A 26118-nucleotide genomic window follows, 5' to 3' on the forward strand; every position below is an offset into this window, starting at 1 on the left:
AGTCGTCGCTGAGCAGCTGATCAGTGATCAGCAGACCTCAGAGGTTTTGCTGGATGTATGTGTGTGTGTGTGTGTGTGTGTGTGTGTGTGTGTGTGTGTGTGGAGGTTTCTCCCCCCCCCCATTCTGTATGAGTTCATGCTCAAAACCCTGAATTTGGTTTCCCAGCTTCAAAAATTCTCTCTCGCAGCAGCAACACAAAACTAAAGCACTTCCTGTTTAATGTAACAGTGTTCAGGCATAAGTAACTCAACGTTTTATCATCAAGTTCACACTACAAGTCTACAGAAACAAAAACAAACCGCAGAGTGACACTAGAAATGTATTAGAACACAAACTATGGCAGTCTGAACACACAAGTCCAACGTTTCAACACATTATAGAAAAATAACTAAACTCCGTAATTTCATTCATAGTGCATAGAATGGAGCAGCCGCTTGTAACGTATCGATGGCAGTAAGTTAAGGCTCTCGGCTCGTTCGAGCGACGGTGCAGGCGAGTGGTCACACCTTTTTCACAACAACCCGATGAACATCTCAGGTTTGAATAATATTTTATCCACGCTTGTAAATACGAGTATAGAGAACAGTTCTTAAAAAAAAAAAAATATTATAATTTGGCAAAGATCACATTACGAGCTAATCTGATAAAAGTATGTACTTTCTGTGGAGCCTTTTCTGATAATACTGCACAACTTTAGTGAAGTTTTTCAGCTAAATATTACACTTTAATATACGAGACAAGCCTGCTACTTCAATGCAGCATGTCTGTTTGAATCTCCCAAACATCATGAAGCAAAAGTGAATATTGGCGTCGGGCTGCGTGAGGTACTTACTAACGGTCCGAGTGTTGAGCAGAAGAGTCCATCACATACTCACTTTTTCTTATGTTGGCCACACACCAACAAATATTATTGGCGATGAAAAGTCGTAGTACTGGAGCTCAGAAGCAGGTATAAAAGGAAAGGGTTAACAAGAACAGAAGCAAAAAAAACCCCAAAACAACCAACCTCTTTAAGCCGATCATCACCTGCCGGCCCTCAACCTCATAAGGACCATCAGTAAGCACCTCATTCCCAATCACCTCTTCTATGATGCAGCAAATCACATACATTTTCATGCTTCGGACGAAACACAGTATATCAATCTAACATGACAACATGCAATGGCACAGTAATATTTCAAAACATGTAACAAACGAAAACCTGCGCAGCCCCAAGACGCTGTCGTGCTACAATATCAGATTAGAGACGGAAAGGATCTGAAGGTGGCATGTTTGACGTTCTCACTTTGTGGGGCGAAGAACGAAAACCCCACAACATTCTACACGTATACAAAGTGTAAGTTAGAGATTAGTTGGTTATGTTTAGACAGAACTTCATGTGTTAATAGAAACGCCACAAGTTACGGCCAGTTTCTTCAATCCTGCGTGAAAGCTTTCTCTTATTTAGACGACCCCATAAATTATGAGGTGTGTGTGTGTGTGTGTGTGTGTGTGTGTGTGTGTGTGTGTGGAGGCCACATATCCATCAGGCACTTTGCTTGGAAGTGTTTGTAAAACTGACGAGGTTTCAGATTCACAGAAAATCACAAAGCCCTGTAAAGAGTTTTTTTTTTTACATTTGTAGCATAAAATACGATCAAGTGGAAAATAAAAGCCAAACCACCTGCCGCTCCATGTTAAAACATTAAGAAGTAATTTCATGTTAAAAGTCGGGAACCGTGGGGATAAAAGGTGTTTCACCATCAGGCGCTCTGGGCGGAGGAGAAACGGGGCCTACGCGTTCGTGCGGGGTTCAGCGTTTCATGAAGCTTTGCATCATCTCCAGCGGCAGCGGGAAGATGATGGTGGAGTTCTTCTCCGCCGCGATGGTGTTGAGGGTCTGCAGGTAGCGCAGCTGCAGGGCGGAGGGAGACTCTGCGATCACCAGCGAGGCCTCCTTCAGCGCCCGCGACGCGTTCATCTCGCCCTCTGCTGCGATCACCTGGACGCGGGAGAGAAGGGGATTCATTCTTCCTGCAGTGAAGAACGGCGACGCGCCCGCCTGACTCTTATGGCCGGAGGTTGAAATGTCTGAAATATCAACTTTTATCTCCGTTGACTCATCAGGTAGTGAACAGCTTTTAGATTAAGAAAGGGAAGAAAGCACATCTCACCTGTGTGACTGCATGAAACGATCATGTGGTGTTTTGTTTTGCAGGAACGGCTGTAAACCGCTGGACTTTATAATCATGAATAAATCCTGAACAATCTATATCATGACATTCCTGCTAATACACAGCTGCAGTAAATAGTGTGTGTGTGTGTGTGTGTGTGAATGTTGAGCGGCATTTTTATTTCCTTCTAAAATGAGTAAGCTGTATGGTGAAGAGAATATATGTTTGGGATGAAGTCCCGGTGTCACTGGATCATCATCTTCTAGAGTGAGAAGCAGCATACGGTGCATCCAGAAAGTATTCACAACGTTTCACATATTCCACATTTTGTTATGTTACAGCCTTCTTCCAAAATGGATTACATTTTTCCCTCAAAACTCTACCCCATATCGACAACATGAGAAAAGTTTTGAGATTGCAGCAAATTTATTAAAAACAAAAAACTCTTTAATATGACACCATGTTGTCCTACTGGAAGATGAACAGTCGGCCCAGTCTGAGGTCCTGAATGCTCTGGAGCAGGTTTTCATCCAGGATGTCTCTGTACATTACTGGATTTATATATTTCTCTATCCTGACTAGTCTCCCAGTTCCTGCAGCTGAAAAACATCCCCACAGCATGATGCTGCCACCACCATGCTTCACTGGCCGGGTGATGAGTTGGTTTCCTCCAAACGTGACATTCACACCAGAAACTCTTTCTCTCCTCAGACCAGAGAATTTTGTTTCTCGTGGCCTGAGAGTCCTTCAGGTGTCTTTTGGCAAACTCCGAGCAGCCTGCCATGTTCCTTTTACTAAGGAGTGGCTTCCATCTGGCCACTCTACCATACAGGGCTGGCTGGTGCACTGCTGCTGAGATGCTTGTCCTTCTGGAAGGTTCTCCTCTCTTCACAGAGGAACTCTGGAGCTCTGACAGCGTGACCATGGGGTTCTCTGTCACCTCCCCGACTAAGGCCCTTCTCCCCCGATGGCCGACCAGCTCTAGGAAGAGTCCTGGGGGTTCCAAGATTCTTTCACTTACGGATGATGGAATGTTTCTGCAACCTTCCCCAGATTTGTTGCTCGAGACGATCCTGTCCCTGTGGTCTAAAGACGATCCCTTCTTTGACTTGTTGCTTTGTTTGGGCTCCGACATGCACCGTCAACTGTGGGACCTTATATAGACAGGTGTGTGTCTTTCCAAATCATGTCCAATCAACTCAATTTACCACAGGTCGACTCCAATTCAGCCGCAGAAGAATCACAAGGATGATCAGTGGAAAGAATTAACACTGGAGCTCAGGATTGAACCTTAAGGCAAAGGCTGTGAATACATGTGATTCTTATTTACAAAGATTTTGCAAAAAATCTCCCAAAACCTTTTTTCATTATGGGGAGTTGTGTGCAGCATTTTGAGGAAAGAACCCACTTTAATCCATTTTGGTTCAAGGCTGTAACATAACCAAATGTGGAAAAAGTGAAGCGCCGTGAATACTGTCCGGGTGCACTGTACCTTGGCTCTGGCCTCGCGAGTTGCCTCGGCCTCAGCGGCCATGGCTCTCTGGAGCTGGAGGGGCAGCTTGACGTCTTTGATCTCCACCCGCTCCACCTTGATTCCCCAGTCGTCCGTAGCATCATCCAGAGTGCTCTGAGGGGGAAAAAAAAAGAGACACACTGTTAAGTGAATAATTTGACACTGACCGAGATCAATGACTTATTGCAAAACCGGATAACCTTGCAACGTTTTGCCCATTTTCTCCAAGATTTACCCAAAACAACCATCTTTAATAACAATTGGGGTGCATTTCCAAAGCAGTCCAGCAGATGGAGCTGAAGCAGATTGTGTGATGGGTCACAGGGAAAGGCAGGAAGACAGATGGTGTGCAGGTTAGACAAATGAAATACAAATGGAGGCGATGACAGGTGCTTGTACGGCATGTTTGCGTCACAGAAGACAATGCTAACATCGTATGACAGAAGACAAACATTTCTGACAGTGCTGCAATCGATTTATAGCTACAGCGCTCACATAAAGACAAGAAGCGGCCTTTCAACAGATCAATCTCTGTGCGTGTTTTGTTGAAGAAAGGAGCGTTTATTCATGTCGACACTGTAAAAACCTAAATGTATGTAGCAGCACTCTGGGTTGTTGTTGTGCTCTTTAGAGGAAAATCTGGCCTTTTTGTTTCTATTCCAACACCAATAGCAGCTGCAGGCTGTTTGAAATGTTACAGCCTCATAAAGCTGGGCGAGGGAAGTATAAAGGAAACCTGGATGCCCGTGGTCGTGCACCAAGTTGCAGCAGGCTCTAGTGGGCTGTTTGTTTAGGGAAGTTTGGCAGCGAGTGAATCTAATTCTCCAGTCCCACGTCACAAACTCAATGGATATGTTCAGTGGTTTCTACAAAGACAAGTTTGAGGTCTTTAAAGCTTCGGGTTTTGAAGATGTTTGACCTCCGAGAGTTTGAGCCTGTAACCTGAAAACCTTGTGGTGTTGTGGGTGAAGTGCGGGACAGACAGGTTAATGAGACACGGCAATACAGAGTCTTTGAATCGTACTGAAAATACAGACCAACTCTGGCAGATTGTTTGCAGCATTAAAAGGAGACCGGCATCTTGTTACTGGGAGTCAACTGGCGTAGCTTGAGGCGCTATTAGTTGTTTTTGTAATGACACCACACACGTGCATGCAGATAACACTCCATAAACATTAACAATGGGAGTTCATGGACAAACGACCATGGTGGATTGTTATCAGTGACCCTCAAGTCGAAATTGACTAAATTCCAGGAGAATACGGACTTTGAGTCACGACACTGGAGGCCGCCATTGTCGTTTTTGTCCTACTTGCATGAGCAGAAGTAGTATTTACTACTGCCGTGGTGTGCATGTGCTGTAGCATTTCTATGTCTACACAGAAACAGAGCCTGAGTGTTTGTGGGTTACCACGGAGACGTTTTTGAAAATCTGCGTTTTCAGTGGCTCAGAGAGCACAATTGTTGTGAAAACAGACATCCAAAATGCAACGGAAGGTTGTCTGTTTTCAAAATAAAAACGGGTCTGAATGTAGCAAGATATTAAAATTAAGAACCATTTCATATAAAGACAAAGCTCAAGCCAGTTCCAAGGGAAAAAAAGTGGACTTTGTTGTCAGGAATACCACAACTTGATTAACTGGAGAGTCTCCACAGACACATTCAGGAGGTTTTAGTTGCTTGACTGCAGTGTTGACCAGACCCAGAAAAGTCTGATTCACCTGCAAACATGGCCGGTGTTTTAGAAGTGCTGTAACCGATCAGTTTGGTTGGTGCTATGTGGTGTTTGGGGGAAGAAGCCACCGTCGAGCTCCTTTGAAGTGCCGATTCGTCAGTACGATGGAAAGGGCTGCACTTCTGGACATTTTTCCTCGTGTCTACATTTACGCTTTGACTTCAAGTTTTAAAAAAAAAAAAAAAAGCGCTTTTATAAAAACACAAACTCAACCAAGAGCGCGAGCTGTTCGTTTTCAGAAACACATGTTTTAGATGTGTAACCTCCTCCGCATGAGCGTACCTCCTCCTGATCGCTGACAATCCATCCGACTCAAGTCTGCTTTAGAGATAAATATTTCATCCTTTACAGCAGCTCAGCATAAACTGCAAGTAAAAGTTTAATGAATAAATAAATAATTAAAACTCCGGCACCAACTAAATGCTGGTTTCCTCACGTACAAATACCGGATAAGCTGGGCTTTTCTCAGTAAACATTCGACACGTTAAGTGCAGTTTGTTGGTTTAGCGAGGATTCACAAGGTTCATGTGACAGCTGCATTATGCAGCTCAAAGGAAGAGGGGATTGCAATCCTCTGCTGAGTTCCTGGGACAGGTGGACTTTGAGAGGAGTTCCAGGTTTGATGGTTTGAAGTTACTTTACCAGAAAAGAAGAAAAAAAAAAAAAAAAGTCTTTAAAATATACTTCCCATAAAAGGTATGACTTCTGCACAGAGAATAAACCAACACATCAAAACAAGATCATTACTGCTCATTTCCACAAATTTCCAAGCCACGGTTGCCTAAATCGATCACGCCAAAGTCGCTACGTTTACAAACAAACTGCAATTTGTAGCCATCAAACTGCGTTTATATTTCGAGTTTTCAGAAATCGGCGCGCATGGGTTTCTGGGACATCATAGATGGCATCGCGACCGCTCCGGAGGAAATATTAACAATTGACATATATACATATATTGAAAAACGTTGAAGTCACAATACACATCAATGCAAGGGTTTTTTTGTCCAGGAGCCTCATCCAGCGCAGCTTCAACAAAATCGGGCCAGACGAGTTCAGAGTGAACTTTAAATTTCACATTTTCTAACAGTTTTAGAACAAAGAAGTACCAGGAGATCCAACACATTGTCACATTTAAAAAAAAGTGTCTCTCTTCAGACTGATGAGTTTATAATATGACAAACTTGCTTCACTCTTGCCATGACTTTCATCCTAAATACACTGCTGCCATCTGTGTATCAGGGTTGTGAGATGAGCTTTACTCTTAACGAATTGCAGTGGACACGTTAGGAAAAAGTTACTTTTACTGAAAAACGGTCAGATTTTTCCCCTTATTGCAGGGTAACATTGGCCTGCAGCCTGACAAATCTGACATCCTTGTATTCGGGCGAGAAACAAATCGGTTTGAAATTTAATGGACCCGTGCCATACATCTACTGTAGTGTACCTGCATGCTGTGTGCGATCTCTTCGCGGTCAGACAGGATCTCTGCCAGGTTCTTGGTGCCCAGGACGTTCCTCAGGGTGGTCTGGGCCAGCAGCCGGGTGGCGGCGTCCGCATTGGTGATGTTGGCCACAGCCAGGGTGGCGTTCTGGACCCGGTAGTACACCACGCCGTCGACACAGACCGTCACAGAGTCTTTTGTCAAAACCTGAGGGCAGACGGCGATCATGTCAGGAAACAACAGATGGAAATAAGATGCTAATAAAAGTGACAGCCTGCGTTTGTGTCGTACCTCTTGTGGTGGGATGTCGAAAGTGACGGTGCGCATGTCCACATTAATAAAGCTGTCGGTGCACGGCAAGATGAAGAACAAGCCTGCAGAATCACCAGAATGCAAATAGTTTCAACAAAGACTAAAGCCACGGTAAACACAATAATGAGGAAGCTTCTTCACAAATGTTTGAAAACACCAGGATGAATGGAAGTCTGGCAGGGGGCCAAGCGAAGCTCTCGCTTTATAAGACTGCAGCTGTGCTGACAGCGAGGCAAAGCTGTGGATATTTGCAGCTTTCATTAGTCGCTTTTCGACTCGCCACGACTGAATTAGCGCGTCAAACAAGCGGCGAGCTCGCGGCTGAGCGAAAACAGACGTGTGCTAGGTGTGCAATCATTTAGCAAACACTAATATTGCGCCAGCCCGCTAGTAGCTGGCTGCACTTCCTGTCAGGATATTGTGCGTTTAAACGGTGAGATCACAACCATCTGTTCGGCGGGGAGAGAAATGAAGACAAGAGGAGCCACTTCCACCGTGACATTCCCAACACTCTTAACAATTTACTACTTGTCAGACACAGCGAGGGAGGAGGAAGGGCCTCGGGTGCTCTCACAGACTCTGTAAACCATCTCGTGACACCCTGGAAAATTCCACTGATCACTCTCGTTTTGGACCAGCACTTCAGTTGATGTGCACAGAAAACAAAACATTCATTTCATTCGATGTTTTCCAGGCGGCTGCTGGCGATGGAGAACGATATATATATAGTCAAAGGTTTAAGGGACACAATAGGAAACCAATCCTGATTTCAACTCTGGCGTTGGCTCCTCCAGCTTTTCAAGAATGTGAGGTTTGCATGCAGAGAGCTATTATTAACCCCGCGCTGTCATAAACGGAGTCCCCTGGCTCTCCGAGGAGTCACATTTCAGCATTTTGAGAGGACCCCGCCTTGTTTTTAGATGCAGTAAAACAACAAATCAAAAAGATGAAGAGACGGAGACTTATGAGATGTATGCAAATTGCACCTCGAGGGAGCCTGTATGACTTCTTTTCCTAACAAATGCACTGCCTTTCAAAAGAGGAGGAAGAAGAACGAGGCATCCAGGCGTCATAGACTCATGCAGCTCTGTGGACTGTGAGCTTACAGTATCACAAGAGTTTTTTTTAACGCATCCCTGTCATTTGGTTTAACTTCACACTGTGATACGCTGATGTGCGGCTGACAAAAAAACGTCACTTTTTAATCAACGTTACAAATTTTGTTGTCTTCGTTACCAGGAAGGAAGGGGGTGGGTGGGAAAACACAATAGAAACATACCCACATCCTTCCGTGATCGTTTCCAGATTTGTTTGGTTTTTTTTCCTGCCATTTTTTCCATTTTCGGTAGGTAGTAGCTCTCGGGACGAAACAGGAGGGACTAACGGTCAATCTCTGTAGATTAACACACAGCAGTTTATTCAGGAGCTAATGGTTGGACTTTTAAATATTTATCCAAAATTCAATTTTTTTTTCTTCAATGGATTCACAGGAAATGTGTCACACACATAAATCATTATCTTGTTTATGAAATGCATTTGAAAAATAAGTCCATCGCTCACAGGGTAAGCCTTCACTCCACTGTGTTCAAGTTGGCCATAACAGTGCTACTTGGAGAACTTGAGATCTTCTCAAGTGATAAACACGGTTAAACGTTGGAGAACGGCTGTTGGCCACCGTTTACCAAGCACTCTAGAATAGAAATTCTATATTAATCCCAGAGGAAATTCTCTCATCTTCAACTTATGTTCGGTGCCAAGCATGCAAGCATTGTTCACTATGGGGGGGAAGAGAAAATATACACCAAATGTCAGTGGCATGTTTGTTTATCACGTATCACTTCCACATAAACACATTTCAAATGATAGATGGATACTTAACTTCTATAGTGAATGTTTCTAACTTGCACTGTGTGTCGGTACTCTTGGCGACACAGAATACTGTGACTTAATGCTGGAATTTCCCTTCAATAAACTCTGCTGGTTTTCATCTTTAAGTGCATGGACATATTTAGATTTTTAGTATACAGTTTACTGACTTGTGCTGGACCATAATATAATTGCTAGTTGAAAAGGTAGAACAGAATCACATTGTGTAGAAAAGAGCTTTTCAATAACAGGTCTGATTAATTGTTGGCAACACAGAACTACAGGCTGCATGTTGAAAAGATGAAACATTTATTTAGCATTTGCCATGTAGGAATCACTCACTGGCACACACAAGACACACACACACCAAAGACACACACAACATGCACCACACTGCAGTTTAAACTCAAGTGAAGAAGTGTGCGTGTAACACAGGGCGGTGCACCTATGAAGGTGCTGGTCAGCACACATTTCACACAACTGACCGATTGTACGGCCTGCAAGTCTCAACAGTGTATCGTCCCACCCTCGAATTAAGTATATGTTGTTACCGATTTGAGTCTGATACATCTCCATTAAGTCTTTATCTTGACAAGCCTGTTTTGAGCATTTCACGGTATTTTGCACTAGAAGGTTTCATGAAAGTTGGCTTTATGTCCAGACTGTAGGAATGGCTAAGATAGACATTTTCTTCACGTATGCCCTCTGCCACAACAAAGAAAAACTCAACGTGTAAAATTTAAAGGTTATTATGGCAGTAATTTATTGGCTGGACCCACACAAGAAGAACTTGGGCTGTTTGTCGCCCCTGAACTAAACTGTGTTTAATACCCCTGCTCTAAGACGTGGAAACTCGGAGAAAAAAAAAAAAAGCAGTGAAAACGAGTTTACATTGAAGGAACAAGATTGCTAGGTTGTGCGGATGTTGGTGTTGGGAGTCCATTTTACATAGTCTTCAACCAGCGGCTCTATTGAGTTAATGGCGGACTTGCCCTCATAAACCTAACTGTTCCCCCAATAAAACGCATGTTGATTTCCTTTCTGGGCTTCCAGAGCTCCTGATGTGATTAATTCCAGTGGAGAGAAAAAACAAGGCATCCTCTCTAAGTGAACTGACCACATCAGACAGTCATGTGACCACCCCTCCCCCCCGGTTTTAGCTGCCATGTTCAGGGACGCGCCACACCCCAGAATCACAATCCCGACCCACCACTTCCCGTTACACAGCTTAAAAAGGGTTCCTGTTTGTATCGCTGCTGCTGCTGCAGCCTGGAGTTCATAAGAGGACACAACACGACGTACCATTACAGAGGCACCACTCAGAGCTCTTTGTTCAAAAGTAATGTAGAAAACTCTCTCCCGGCTGCACGTCAAGTCTCATACCAAAGATCTGACATCACGCTCAGATCATCCTCCGGGCACACAATCAAGTTATGCTTCGTGCTCCATGATGCCAAATATAAGGAGAAGCATTTCTAAACAAACGGAGGAGTGGATGACTTCGCTGAATTACAAGTCGCGAGCAGAGCTGAATGTAACGGGGCTGATAATTCTCAGTGGGTTTGAAATCAGTGGTAGATGTGCATTTAACAACAAAAAGTTATTTTTCTCATAATTTAATTCAAAATGTGAAACTTCTAGACTGATTTGAGGTGTGTTTTTGCTGTCCTCTGACAACAGCTGTTTCACCTTCCATCTTTTGTTAGATGATACTTTTTATTCAGTGAGCGAATCAGGTTAGTGGTTTTAAAAAAACAGATCTGTTGTTTGTGACTTTCTCCTCCGTTTATTTTACAGAAAGAAGTGGCTTCACTTCTGACTTGTGGACCGGTGAAGAGTATTTCCTCATATGTTTATGTTATGCACTTACTCTCAGAGATGCGTTGTGTTACTGTTAGAAGAATATTATACTTAGCCAAGGATCACAATCTTATACTATTAAACTTCTACGCAATTCGAGGCCTAAACATGCTCGAACAGAGCGCCTTTTGTCCTGATAAGACACAGGTGGCCAGACATGACTTCAGAGTTTGGAACAGAGAACAAAAGTCAATCATTAATAAATGCTGAATCCATGGGAAGCGCTGAATTTCCAGGGACGGTATGGTACAGTCATGATGATACAGCCAAGGAGAACTCTGGCCAAACAACTATTCCTCACATAATATTTTCACACCTGAACTGATGAGACGTCTTTTCCGGTTGGCAATAAGGTGCCGTTATATTAAATTGACCAATTGCAAAAAAGACCAACCCATTGACAGGGCAGGCCCACGCCCAGGAAGAAAAACTGATCAAGGAAAGTTCAGGACCCTTGGGGTGTGCTCCTGCGTGAGTTCACCTGGTGTCCAGTGCCGTTCATTGCATTTGGCTATGCTTGCTTAAATAAATGGTGAAACGTATCTGGCCGTTTTGAGACTTTTATCTTTTAGACAGTTTTGTGCCCAAAATTACAGGGTTTCTGGTTGGAGATACTTTTTGCTTTCCAAGATCCTGAAAATACAAGTGAAAGCCGACCCTCTATATTCTTATTTTTGTTGCTCATATGGCTTTCACACATATCACTACTAGGCAGCCTACCTCAGGGCTGGGAGGGTGGGTTGGTTTCTTTACCCGTTTGTTCTACTTCGTTTCTTCTTTTTTTATGTTCTGTAAGAACACTAGTTCTGCCATTTTGTTATATAGATAAACTTAAGGAAGCCTTGCTTTGCACAATTTGTGGCATCTGAACTGGACCTCTTTTAGCTTAGAGGAACCAGATCCAACATGCATAAAAGTTCAATTCCAGAAACGCTCCCATTAACAACAAGATGAAGCAGTAATTATTTCTGACCTGGTCCTTTAGCTCCTCCTTGCAGAATGCGGCCCAGGCGAAAGATAATGGCACGCTCGTACTCCTTCACAATCTGTACACAGAGGAAAAACCACACCATTGTCTTTTCTTTACCTATTATCTGATGTTCATCACGTGTAATTGGATATCTTGATGAATACAAACTCAACTCAAATCAACAGTGTCACGGCCACAGGTTGACGTGCTGAGTAAATAAGTACTCATAACAAAGAGTAACTGAACACATCCGTCCCGATTCAGTTTCTTTAATCAGCTGAAATAAACTTCAGTCCAAAGTAAACTTGAACTTGGAAAAAGCAGCTGACCTTAATGCACATCCATATGGAGAGGGGCAGAGTAAGCAGCATGAAGAGGATGGAAAGTCCAACCAGCAGCCAGCCACATAAACCAATGTCTGAGTCCGTGTTCTCCAAAGCTGCGGGGGAAAAGACGACAAACACACAGCAAAAACATTTGCTTTGAATTGTCCACAGAAACATGAAAGCACATAGAGTTTAACACATCTGTTCAAAGCATGAGGTCTTTTTTTTTTTTTTTACATCTCAGATCTGTGATCCGACCATGCATCACTGCAGCTTCTACCCACCTGCTGTGAAACATGTGATTAGTCAGGTTTACTGCTACATCAACCCACTTTCACACACATATGCTCTTTGACATGTTAGTCCAGGGGTGTCAAACATGGACAGACCAAAAGGACAACATAGTAATCAATAGATCTCCAAATGTTTCCCCCATTTCAGTAAATGTGATTCCATTTCAATCCCCCCCCCCCTTTTTTTTTTTTTACATTTTTAACAAAGCCCATTTTTGCAAAAATACTGGTAAATGTCCAACAACTATTATGCTCTTTGTGTACATCTTTAAATATGTCGCAACATATCGTTTTTAGTTCAGAGTCGTTTCACGATTACTCGGCACGGTTTTGACAGCGATGTCTGTTTACACGGAAATGGCAGAAACGCTGAAAACCATATAGTGTTCACATTTTTTTTTTGGGGGGGGGGGGGGGGGGGGGGACCACACATGCAGAGAATATGCTAAAACATTTCACAATGGTAGACATTCGTGTAGACGAGGGGTCAGCAGCCTGTGGCACACGTGGCTCTTCAGCCTCTAATAAACATTTTGCTTTAATTTTTTATTTTATGTTCATACCGCACTGTTTTTCCAAAACGGTCTAATCTCCTGGCTTAAAAAAGGCATAACGGCTAAAACAGCCACAATTACTAAAGATGGATAAAATCGCTAAAACTAGAAAAAAATGTATTTAAAAAACCTAAAATGATCAATTACACACATTCTAAATATACATGTATTCAAAAAGATATATTGTAAATATTACAAAGCTGCACGTTGGGGGAACGTAACCACTGGTTGGAACATCCCAGCAGGTTATTACGAGTGAACACACACTCTTGAGTGTACGCTTGGTGCTCAAGAACAGGAGCATGGACTACCCAAATAGATCAGTGGATCAATTATCGTTTCCATATGCAAGGTCATCCAGGGAAACGAAGTAGACTGAGGGACGGGTTTTGGCCAGCGGGCTGTACCAAATGACACCCCTGTGTTATGCAGCGCCATCACCTCAGTCACAATACACAGGCCACACATGCAGATCCATACCTTCTTGACCATAATCATGCCGGCTTGGACCTACAGACAAAGTTAGAAGTCAAGACTACTGAAAGATTTGCAGTTCAGTTACAATGACTTAGGAATAAAAAGTCAAGCACTGGAAACATTTCCAATAATTACATCTGCATGAATGTCAGTGACTGGCCTGGACTGGCTGCACAAGCATAATCAATACTGATCAGCAGAGCTGCACACCCACCCCCCACCCCAATCACATTGCCAGGAAATCGAAAAGATTTTACACGAAACTGGGCTTGCTGAAAGGATTTCACCCTCACTTCCTCCTTATCCAGGTCAGACACCAAAATTTGAGTTTCATTCCCACACAGGATGACGTAAGAAGACGGCGCCCATAAAAAAAATAAACAAATAAAACACGGCATATACGTGTTATTTCTACACTGTGTGTTTGAACCACCCAGTACTGGAAACTTTATGTCAACAAGTGAACATTATCGCTCCAGAACTGTTTACGTTTGCCCATATTAGCTCGTGGCAATAGCCAGCTCGTTAGCCACCTGAGCTAACGTTTACAGCAGTTATAGACGGTTTTATAAAAAATATATTACCCGTGGCAATGCATCGTTGCTTTTAAAGTGTCGTTATTAAGGATAAGCTTTTTGTTGTCGTTGCATTTCTTGTTCCAGTTGATCGCGTGTAAAAACAAAACAAAAGTAGGATGTGAGACTTCTCTACCTGACTGACGCTGCCGTCTTTTGGACTCTGTCATCGCGACGTCTTCGCTGTCGGATGGCATGTTGCAGACTCAAAACTACCTCAAAAATGAGTTTGTTTTGCAGATTGGAAGCAGTGAACAGTGGGTTAAGAGGCTTTTCTCAGCAGCAGCCGGAGGAAAAGGAGGAGCGGCCCAGTCCCTGTGACGAGGTTGCGAAGAGTGTGGAGACTGTTGAGCGCAGAACCCGGAGCTTTGACTTGAAGGCGCTGAGGCTGAAGAACGTGGGCGTGGCCAGGCGCACGCGCACACGTGTGCGTCTTGTATTGTTTTTACCGTTTTTAATGCACCGTTATAAATATAAATGTATGACTACACTGTGTCCTTGAGTGCCAAAAAGGCATCTTCAAATAAAACATATATTTGAAGGCGCTTTTCAAATATATATTTGACAATAACTCTGTTTTTGTTTTGGTGGTGTGAAGTTTGCATGTTTTTCACCTTATCGGAATGTTCTGGGTAAATAACTTACACACTTGGTTATTTTTTTTAATGTGAAAGTGTGGCATTAAATCATTGTTCAATTGGATTTTATTACATACATTTATGAAAATTGTTTTAGGCTAATTTGTGACTTTGAAATACTCTGAAACCAATGGTGTATCATGTCATGATCATCTTATTTATTACAAATATTTTCATATAGTGATATAATTCTATGAGACATTTTTGTCTTCATTAGACAGTATGAAGTTATCACACTTGCACAATAAAGCCTTATTATGCAACAATATGATAAAATCTTGCATAATGTAAGTCTGTCTTCTAAAGGTGAAATTTTGTAATAAAATTAAACATTCTGAAAATATAATATAAAAATTGTATATTACCTAATATGAAACTATTCATAATGGGCTGCTGGGCTATTGGGTGAAATTTTGTCTCTGTCTAACTGGGTTGTCTGAAGGGTTTGGCTCCGTAATGGCCGCAGATCTATGAGGCCAGGAAACTTTCTTGGCTTGTGTTCAGCATGAATGTTGCTCCAGAATTGGCCCGACTACACTGGCCCAAGTTTGGTTGCTGAAACCAAACCAGGTCTGTATCCTGCCCACGATTGGGTCACCGCAAATGGTCCACATTCAGTGTAAATGGACAAAATCCACACACCCATTAGCAAGCCAATTCTGATAACTAATATGAAGCCAGAGCCGACTCACTTTCAGGGAGCCAACGCTACAAAACAACTAAGTTAGCCAATGTTTGGCGTCCTTTTATCCACTTCAGTTGGCAGTCCAGGTCCTGATGTTGGTGAGACTTAAATGAGACATGGAGTGATGCGAGTTGGTGTAAGGTCAGTGCTACAGGGGCATATTTTTACCGCCACCCCTGCATACCCCTGATAGTATGAAAGTAAATCTGTCTGCTCAGTGTAGCAGCTGGGAGATAATTTTCTCTCCACTTTAAAACTAATGTCGGATGGCTATTTGTATCCTGAAGAGGCAGGATTGGTTAGAAGCTGAAAGCAGCTTCCACGAGTCACCTAAATATGGCAACACAATGTATTATTTTAATCCATTTATAAACAACCCTAAAGGTTCACAGCGTAGTGAAAAACAAGCACCTTTGCTGAGGCTGTAACAAGCTTATTTTTCGAGATTATGCCATTATCTGTTATGCAATATTAAAGGTAACATTGTCATTTTCTTGATTTCACACATGTAAAATACCTCAAAATCATAATAGTAATAAATATAAAAAGATAAACCACCATCATCCTAAACATCTGTGGATTGTGCTGCAGAGAATTCTACTTAAGTTAGCCGGTGAACTAATGAGACCTGGTACTATTAAAACATAGAAAGTACATTCCTCAGCAGATGACCAAACAACTAGTTCAATCACTCGTACTCTCTTACTCAGACTATGCATCAGTTGCTTGGTAAAACACAAGTGAAAATAACCTACAAAAGTTACAAGTAGCCCAAAACAAAGTGGCACTAATTGTTTTGTGTTGCCCATCTAGAACCAATGTGAGGTCAATGCATGATAGTTTGGCCTGGTTAACAGCCAAATGTAGATTGAAGTACTTCCGAGTCACATTTATTCGAAAAGTTGTTACAAAAATACCTAAAATTATACATAATTGTCATTTTTTGCAGATAATCACAATTGTCATACACATCAGACCATTGAAACAAGGTGTGCACTACCGGGCTGTAAAACTAATCAAACGCAGCGAGCTGTTTATTATAGAGCCATGGTTGCCTGGAACGCATTACCGGGATTTTTGTTGTAACAAAATAAAAGATGTTTTCAAAAGAAGTGTTTTTGTTTACACAAGAATGAATTTTGATTAGCCATCGGTGATCAGCAATTAATAATGATTACTACATTATCCATTATTATTGATATTACAATTATAATTGGTACCATTTTTAGATTTTTGGATGAACCCATAAATAGTTATGTGGCATTTTTGGTTTTGTGTTCTTTTGACAGATATGTTTTATTTGGTTTCACAGTGAGCTTGACGGTTTGTCCTGTGTGATTGTGCGTGTGCATGACTTTGTAAGTAATAGTGTAAATACAATTTGAAATGAAAAAGACCCCAGACAGAACAGCTCCTGGTCAGGAGCTAATGGGGCTCTCAGTAAAATGAACAAATGAACCTGGCCTGTCCAGTCATTCAGAAACCCTTTCTACCACAAGTCGGTGGAACATTCTTCTTGCATTAATAATGTTTGCATAATGAATAGCAAACACATCAAAAACTGAAGCCGATTTTAATCAACCGATTAACGACCAATTAGACCCGACAGCTGAACTGTGGATCACCTGGACTCACTACTGTCACTTAAAGTACAAAATAGGTATTACTTGAGTTTTATATATTGTCACTTTAATCTAATATGATCATACATTGCATTACTTTTTTCCTCCACTTTGAGCAATCCTATTCTAGAAAGCGGGTGTGTAGCCACATTGGAGAGCTCCAGGGAGCTGATGGGGGGTCAAGGGTCCCGCACAGGGACCTACAGTGGTGTCATGTCAGCTGTGGAACTCAAACCTGTGAACTTCAAGCTGTAATTCCAAGTCCACTTCTCTAACCTCGAGGCCACCAGTATTTTGCTCAAGGACACTTGGACATATGACCAATGGAGATTGGGAATTGAACCCATGAACTTCCAATCGAAGGATGACCAGTCGACTGAGGAACTATAGGAAATGTTATCGTTTATTATGTATTAACAGACATATTGGTTTCATTTGTAAATATTGTATGTTTCTTTAATAACCCAAGTTGGAAATATTGCGACAGCGCGACACTAATCTGTTTTACGGCAGTCGAAAGATTGTGACGAATGTAACTCGTGTTGCCGGCTGCTGTAGAGAGAGAAAATCCCAAAAATATCCAGCTCCGAGGCAAATAAAGCTGCCAAAATGCAGAAAAGGGAGTCGTGCCTTTTTGGGAGTGCAACACTATGGGCAATGACTACAATCTCAGCATAAAGCCAATTTTAATATAACCTTCTGCTGCAAAATACAGTGAAATGTCCAAAAGACTTCTCCTATAGCTGTTGCATTCTGCAGGTTTTCAAAAACGCACCCTGACAGCATGGCTTTGAGGGTAATTTAATAGCATCGAGGTGGCTAACTTTCATGGCTGCTATCACCGATATCTCAGCTGAGGCCTCAGTGTTGTGTTGTGCCCACTGCTCTGGAGAAATTTTTTAAAAAGAAAAGTCAATGCTTTCTTTGAAATTTTTACAATTTACCTGGTGCATCTTTGCACCATGGGCTTTTTGTATTACGCCCCTACTTTAAAGTGAAGACAAATACCAAAGTATTTTTAAAATCTGGCATAAACGTGGTGGTTTCACATATTATAGTCTGTCTGGAAAATTTGAAACCGTCCAAAATTAAAATTTCCGGTTATTATTTTCTAAATTTATAATCAAACGTCACCCATAAACCATTCATCCATCAGCTACGCTGCTTTATCCACTTCAAGGTGTTGGAGTCAATTCCAGCTGACAAAGGGTGAAGTCAGGGTCCAGGACGAGGTGCCTGTCCATCACAGGACAAACACAGACATGGATGATTACACACACACACTCACAGACCGTCAACTTAGGTCAATCAACTTTAAATGTATATTTGTAGACTGTTGGAACAAAACAGAGCTGAACCCACAAACATCTCTATCAATTAAGACCACCTACAGCAAAATGCAACCCAAACCATTTTCCATGTTCACATATTTATCAACTCCAAATTGTGATATGGATCATCTTTCATTTTGAAACACTGTTGAACAATACAATTAAGTATCGGACCAACCTTTACAGTTTGACGGTTCAGTATAATATGAATGCACCCACTCCGTTTATTTCTTCTCCCGTCTCTTCTAATGAAGATAAAAAGCTGTCAAACTGGCTCAACTAATTTTGAAAGCAACTAAGCAGCCACTGTAATTTAAATCACTTTACATATCCCTGCAGAACATGCACAAATGACAATAAAGCCGCCAGGATTAAATCTTATAATCAGTTATGAAATACAACATTGGAACAGATTTGGAGTGTGGACCATATGTAGACACCAGTTGGGGAACTGCTACAGTGCCTTTTATTGGACCGATCCAAATTCGTAATCCCCTTTAGTCTTAGCACCGAGCTTTTCCGTGGCAGAACTGTTTGTTGAGTTCAGGTGGTGGCATGCACAGAAAATCCAGGCAATTCCAGTCAGCTTGATTATCCGGGGAGAGGGAAGGGACGGCAGCTATGTGGCGTGTTGGAGTGGTCTAGAGCTCCATCCCCGTCTAATCCTCTTTTAATTAGGGTGAGAGAAAATGTGGGACCCCTCCTGGATTAGTCACAGCACATTGACAAAGCACCAAGCTGGGACCGGTCTACGAGACCGGTGGCCAATGTGACCAGTTAGGTACAACCAAGACCCTCTCAAGTGTGAAAAAAAAATCACTCTCCATCTCCCCGAGGCTACCTGAATCCTGGCCCTCCCGCATCTGAAAACCAAAGCATCCCCGGTCTCTGGTGAGTTGGGAGGATAAGTTACAGCATATGATTTGCTCATTTCCAGTCCTTCCCCCCCATTTTCACTCTCACTTGATAGGCTACTATGCCTTGCACCCTATTATCCACCCTTTTTGCTAATCCTACCGGGTACTTTGTCCTCCTCGTTATCTTTCCTCATCCCCAACCATCTCTCTTCATGCTCTATGTGACCATTTCTTCATCCCTGCTTTTCTTGGCCAATAATGGAGGTTCAGCCTCGTGCTGATGGGGATTGAGGTGAACAAAAGAATCAATTAAGAGTCAAATAGCCAGTGCTGCCTGCACAGAGCTTTGAAAATGTTCACACTAGCCAACCATCCCACAGTGACTTCAAGAATCTACACTGCTGGACAAAATAACGGGACGCATATATTTTAGTAGTGTTTTCAATGGTTCTTTTGTTCCTTTTTGATCAGGAGACAAAAACCTCTTTTTGGAGGGTCAGAACTGGATTCTTAAAATGCATGTTATACACAAGCGGATTTTTCAGACATATAAAGAGTAACAGACTCCAGAACACTGAATTAAGTCCAGCTTAAGTCTGCAGAAAGGATTTTGTCTTGCCCGAAAACATTGCAGAGGAAAAGTGTGAGAAATTAACAGCAGACATGGGAAGGAAGATTTTAAATCAGGGGCATCAAACTCTTTAGTCCAGCTGCCACGTTTTGGCACAATTTGACTTGAGTCGGCCAAAACAGTAAAATAGCACCATAATAATGTTTGAACAACAACTTTACACAATTCATATTGGTTTTGTTTGTTCCAGTTTGCAATTAAAAGTTATGTGATAAAACCTTATAAAGTAGAACAGCACCAATATCAGTTTTGGGTATCGGGTCCAATACTGCTCATACTCTTGAAAGATCCCCGATACAACCCAGCGAGTATTGCGTTGGCGTCATCTGTCAGTTACATCAACAGCAGGTAGACAAGAGAGCACAAGCGATGTCCTCGGTGTGGAGATTCTTTAATAATGAGAATGACAAAAGACCAACTGATTTATGTTCTGACAAACACCAATACCAGTAACTTAATCATTTGGACCAGCAGAATAAGTTGCATCATAAATCCAGAAGGATTTTACTCCCAGCTGTGCTACATGCTACATGCTAAAGAGTTCTGGAGCTTAAGCACCAGCAAAGCTACATGCTAAACATGATTAAAGTATGACTGAAACACTCTTTTACAGAAAGATTGTGGCGACACACAGCAAGTTTGTTCCCTCGGTCTACAGTATGGAAGGGAAGTGTGTATTTAGACACTACGCACTTTGCGTATGGGGTATTAATTAGGTTTTATGCCATTTCATAAGTACTCGTACAGTACTCGGTATTGTGATATTAGTCCATTTTTTTAAAAAGTTAAACATCTAAAAGAATAATAAGGGCAGTTTCAACGTTATGCCATTTTTAACAATGCATTCTGGTACAAAGCATTTAGGAAGTGTCCAACATTTGTGGGTTTTGCAGCATTCAATTAAAAAAAATGTTTTATACAAATTTTGCTTCACTTGATGGTTTTTGATGCCAAGACAGATTTATCAGTGACATGGCTAGTTTTTGCCTCGGCATCACTGATCTTTCTGCTCCAGTCGCAGTACTGTATTATCTCAGCTACACTGCAATCATCAGTAAATAAGTTAGAAACAGCTGTCAGGTTTATAGAAAATATCAAGCCCATGTCTTCAAAATAACACTTTTCTCTTTTCTATGTTATCCCTCAGGCTGGATTAGACCATTTGTTGGGCCAACTTTGGAGCCTGGACCATATGTTTGACACTGTTCTAATTAAACACTGTACAAGATAATTTCATTGAGAATTTCAGGGCCAAGAACAATGTTGATTTTGAATATTCAGATTATTCAAAATTGGTTATTGTGAATGTTTGTGAGGCCATCACCATCTCCTGGGAGTGTGTACTTTGGAGATAGATCAGATTAAAAAACTTTGTTTGATAAAGCTTCTATTTCAGGCTGGTTCAGGTCACCCCTGGGCCATTTGCATGGTTGATTTGACTGCTGAAGATTTCATTTACTACAATGAGCTTCTCTCCTCGAATAGTTTCTACATCGTCATCGTAATAATTAATAAAAATGGATTAAGCTGAATATTCAACATTTTTTCACTAAATCTTACAAGTTCCAGCACTACACTAACCATTGAAAAGATAGAAAACTAAAGCCGGTCTGTTTCAAATGATCATTTTGATTATCTTTTTATATCCTTGGCTTCATGAAGATAAACAGCAGAGAGAACATTCATAGTGATAATCCAAAATAGACAACAAGTGTGAGCAAATCATAACTTTGGTGTGCGTTGGCTCTGTGAATGACCCGTCTAGATGTAGAATTTAGATAAATGACCATTAAGAGTCAGAGGTGGTTCGGCTGATTGTCCAGTGTCACTTGCAACAACATCTGTGTATAATTGAAGTGTTGTGGGAAGGAAACAGCATTTCTTTTTTCCTTTAGGCTTTTTGATATAATTTTTTTTATAAAAAAAAAAAAAAAAAAAATCAGTCTAGTTATTAAAGAGTCCACGGAGTAAAAAAAAAAAAAAAAAAAAAAAAAACCTAATATGAAAATCTTAAGACATTCAGCAGGTCACAGTTTGTTTTATATACCTGACTAAACCATTGCTCACTTGATATATGGACATTTATGTTGTTCATGTAGTGTCTATAAGCAATCATTTCCGCAATTGATGCTGTGAAAAAGCCAGTGAATTGATAACTAGACAACAGTCAACCTGTGAATTCATCATTTCTCCATGAATAGTAATTTCCCCCGTCTGAGCCAGCTCGTAGAAACGATATCAATATGTTTCCAGATGTTCATATCCATACCGGGCTATCAGTGTCAATTTCGATGTGTGCGGATAAGAGGAGGAATTCCCCTACATTGTGTCAATATCTCTGCAGTCTAAAGATTTTATGAAATGTGTGCGAGTGACTGCTTTGATCGATCCGTGTGAAATGAGACCCAGGTGCTGAGATGATCACACATTCATTGAAAATGTGATGAAATGACATGAGCTTTAGCTCTTTCAAAAGGTCTAATTTAATCTTGAGCAACATCATCTGAAATAACACTGAATTCTTGCTCACTTATAGGAGTATATTTCATATTTTATTCGAGCAAAATACGATAAAACAGCATAGACTATTATGTTCTGTGTTTGGTTGCCAATTATTTGTTTATTATTGTTAATTCAATTCACAGCTTTTAAATTGGCCTGCAATGTCCAGTCTATATCTGGACACAGCTAAATGTCATATTGAAAATTATGTACTTTTTAGAATAAAGTTACTATTAATTTGATCAGTTATGGCTACAGAGTAATGATCTGTTTGAAGTTATTTGGGTTTCTTTGTAGTGCATACATGGGGCTATTTGTGGAAAAATAGAGAAGCCTTATTTCCTGTGATATATTTACAAGTAATCATAAAAAAGGAAAAAGTGGGGGTTAAAACTAATATTTGTTCATGAATGTCAAGTAATTTTTGTAAAGTCAGGTGAAAATACCTTGAGCAATACTCAACAACCATGAATGTAACAGGTATGTCAGTTGCTGAAAAGGTTAATGAAAGATGAAAGGATGTTGTTAAAAAAAAAAAAAGTTGATCAACTGAAAATTCTTCCTTAGTGTAATATAAGTTTTTAGTTGGCAGTCCTGCTTAAATCTGAATTGAAAACACATTCATTCGTTTTGTCTGGTCTGCTGGTGAAGTAGCTTAATGCCCCGCTTCAAGTGAAAATGCATTGCTTTGTGTGAAAACATTGTTTTGTTTAGCATTGTTCTGAATGAATGATGTAGGTCAAGGTGTCATAGTCTTCCTTGGGAATAATGTATCTAGGACAGAGGGGTCTCCTGCACAGACAACACATAATATATCAAAACATCCAAAATAGAACTAAATAAGTGAAATGAACGAACAAAGCATTTTCACGTCGGTAAAGAACAAAAGTGCAATGCGTATTATTTATAGAAATAATACAGAACAGGACTCACCCCCAACATGTAGTTCTCAAGTCTGACCAAAAGTGGATGCTGTTGTTCGTTTTTGTAATGAACCACATTTGTGCAGAGAGAAAAACACATAATAAGCATTACCAATGGCAATTAAATGGACAAATAGGATTGCTAATCCGGGAGACTCAACTGTAAATCTACCAAGTCCCAGGGGAACGTGTAACCCGTCTATCACCTTGTGAGTAGAAATAGGGCCCTGAGCTCTTTCGTATTATTTTAGAAGACCAACAAAGTAAATCATCAAGATATCAGTTTTAGTCAAGTAAAATTTTTTGAAAATGAAACAGTAGCAATAGATTATGAGCATCAGTGATTGTAGACTTTAAACCTTTAAATCCACTTACAAACAATGTCACACAGGAATCATTAAAAGTGACCAAATAACTTCTTACTTTATTAGAAATAAAAAATTATTTTCACCAATAAACACCACAAAAGGCTCGGCTAAACCGGCATAAATAAAAGTTCTTTAAATAAAAAAATAATCGTCGCAGGCCTGTTTACTTGGACTTTGTAGGGAAAAAAAAAACTCATTCTTCAAACGAGTGAAAGAAAATTCCAAGAAATACGTACCTTGCCAGAGGTGTGGGAGGGGGGTGCAGGATGCAGGATGCAGGAGGTGGTTGAGAGGCTTGGCCGGTGTCCCATGAAGCTAGAGGAACTGTGAACATCCAGGGGGGCTCAGAGCACTATGTGGTGATGGAAAACAATCCTGGAGTGGACAGTCCAGAGACCAACGGTGGTGAGTGGATGCAGTCAGACGTAGTCTCTCCTCAGTAACTGCACACTGGTCAGCAGAACAGTTTGTAAACTGTGAAGCTTTTGGCTAAAGCTTCAGCCGAGGTGTCATTAAGCAGGTTGCTTGGTCAACCATCCCTTAAGAGGAGCGGTTTACGCATTTCGATGCAGAACTCCCTGAAACTTTGTCTAACACGCCACATTCTTACTGCTCTGTCTCCTTCTCGCCACTGTCTATCTCCCAGGTTTGTGAAACACCCACACCTGCTCAACTGCACCTCGCTCCTGCTCACCTCAGGATTCCCATTAACCAATCAGCAGCCAGCAAGCTGCAGGCAGGCTCACAGACATCTACTCGCACATGTGCAGAAGAACTATTCACTAAGGCCGCGGTGCGTATACGCATTAGCAGCTTTTTAAAAAAATTTGCATTTCCCCCGTTCCCACTCAGACGAAGTCGTAACGTTTTTTAAAAAGTTGCATTTGCAGAGGGTCCGAGCATCATCGTCGTGTAAATGGGGCCTTAATCACATTGAGATGGAACTAGATTTTACCCCTTCTCAATAAAATCCCTCCATCTGCCTGGACTCTGTATATGAATACAATTTTTAAATGTGTGACTGTAAAAAAAAGCATTGTCTACATCTAATCTAGTTTTCTTCTACTAAACGTGACTATCTGACATATATAGAAGTTGTGCGGTTCATAGACTGAAGTGAAAGTGGCCCAAAGAAAGAACCCTGTGGGACTCCTGTTTTACTTTCTAAAAAAAAAAAAGATTAGATTTGTCACTGCTGGTGGTAATACAGTTTTCAAGGTTACAGCGATATGTTTTATACTACAGGGTATTGCCAGAAGTTTAATATGTATAAAAATAACAGAGCCTGGAAATGTTCCTTCCACATCATATTTACAAAGTGAGAATTTACTGACCATTCTCTTGTGAGAATCATCTATGTAGGACACATTTTCAAGTTGGAAAAACCAGTCGTGTACATTGGGAACACAAGAGGTAGGTAGTGAGTGCTAAAAGAAGTGAAGTAAGTTTTCCTTTTAAAGAAACGTGAGCGGCGAGATGAACGATATAGAACAATGCAAGAGAGTCAAAAGTCAACAATTATCAACCTGACATCATATAATGAACATAATTGCTAAAACATAACAGAGGACACCTTGATTATCAGTAGGTATTGTGTGGGTCTATCATACATTGATTCACTTTTTTGTGCTTTTTGATTAACGTAGGATTTAGACCAGAGATGGACCACAAAATGTTTTACTAGAGCTGCCAGGCTGCACAAATAAATTTAAATTCTGGGTACTCATTCAATAAAAATATCCAACAGGATGTCTTATTAAATCAACATGCATGCATTTGTTAGTTTCAGCCTGAAATGCAGACGCTCATCTGGTAATTGTAGTTATAATAGTTGTAATTAGCACGAATGGAATTAAAATGAACTCCGCTGTGAAGACCGGGTAGAGGGACAGCGTGTGGTCTATAGTTTCCCTGGACCAACCTGAGTGGACGTCCTGCCTCAGAGCCTGTAACACTGGGTGGCAGTGTGTCCCTCTAAACAAAAAGCCTTCACCTTCTGTCTCCAGCAGAGGAGCTCAGTGCATGATGGGGTGAGGGGCTCTGAGGTTTGACCAGTCTGAAGCATAACAGAGGAAAAACATCCAACTGGGTGCTTTATTCGGCTTTCCCTTTCATCTAATTCATTTGAACTGTGCCAACAAGACTTCCAACCACCTGTACATTGTAATGTTCAACCCCGGGAAGACGTCACTCCCTAGTTTTCTGTTGTGTTTGCCGACAGTTGACGGCATTACGCACAAATGAAAATGCTCAAATTTTGTACAGACAAGCAGAGAAAGTAATTTACAATGCAGCCTAATCTCCCAAAGACTTGTTGTTCTGTTCGCTGCGTTTCATCCAGCGAGCTCTCCCCCGTAAGAAGTGCATGATAACTCTCAGCCTGAGGGGGGATTTATCAACTCTGCATGGAAGAGCAAGTAGGGTCAATTATAAAATCACACTATATATTGTTTTCTCTTTTTTTGTTGTTGTTGGTTTGGGTACA

At 41.3% G+C, this 26118-nt stretch overlaps 1 protein-coding gene across 2 annotated transcripts; it reads right to left on the reverse strand.

The window, feature by feature from the left end:
* Positions 1-1538: 1538 nt before the first annotated feature.
* Positions 1539-14475, reverse strand: stom (stomatin). 2 transcript variants are annotated; one of them, XM_080476660.1, is made up of 8 exons: positions 14213-14419; positions 13505-13534; positions 12181-12290; positions 11855-11927; positions 7135-7217; positions 6847-7050; positions 3647-3781; positions 1539-1982 (listed from the first exon to the last, which is right to left on the reverse strand). In XM_080476660.1, exons 1-8 carry the CDS (start codon positions 14271-14273, stop codon positions 1794-1796), a joined length of 885 nt encoding a protein of 294 aa, XP_080332786.1. In that variant the 5' UTR covers positions 14274-14419; the 3' UTR covers positions 1539-1793. The 2 variants fall into 2 exon arrangements, with proteins under 2 accessions (XP_080332786.1, XP_080332787.1); XM_080476661.1 differs by lacking the exon at positions 13505-13534 and having other exon boundaries at positions 14213-14475.
* Between the last annotated feature and the right edge of the window lie 11643 nt (positions 14476-26118).

Source organism: Lipophrys pholis (assembly GCF_963383615.2).
Source record: "Lipophrys pholis genome assembly, chromosome: 12".
Taxonomy (NCBI): Eukaryota; Metazoa; Chordata; class Actinopteri; order Blenniiformes; family Blenniidae; genus Lipophrys; species Lipophrys pholis.

Excerpts from the sequence above, each read along its gene's own strand:
- stom (XM_080476660.1), bottom strand. The coding sequence starts at position 14,273 with ATGCCATCCGACAGCGAAGACGTCGCGATGACAGAGTCCAAAAGACGG. Across the intron at positions 7,218-11,854 it reads AGGAGGAGCTAAAGGACCAG|GCTTGTTCTTCATCTTGCCG; the intron begins GTCAGAAATAAT and ends GTGATTCTGCAG. Across the intron at positions 3,782-6,846 it reads AGATCGCACACAGCATGCAG|AGCACTCTGGATGATGCTAC; the intron begins GTACACTACAGT and ends TTTCCCCCTCAG.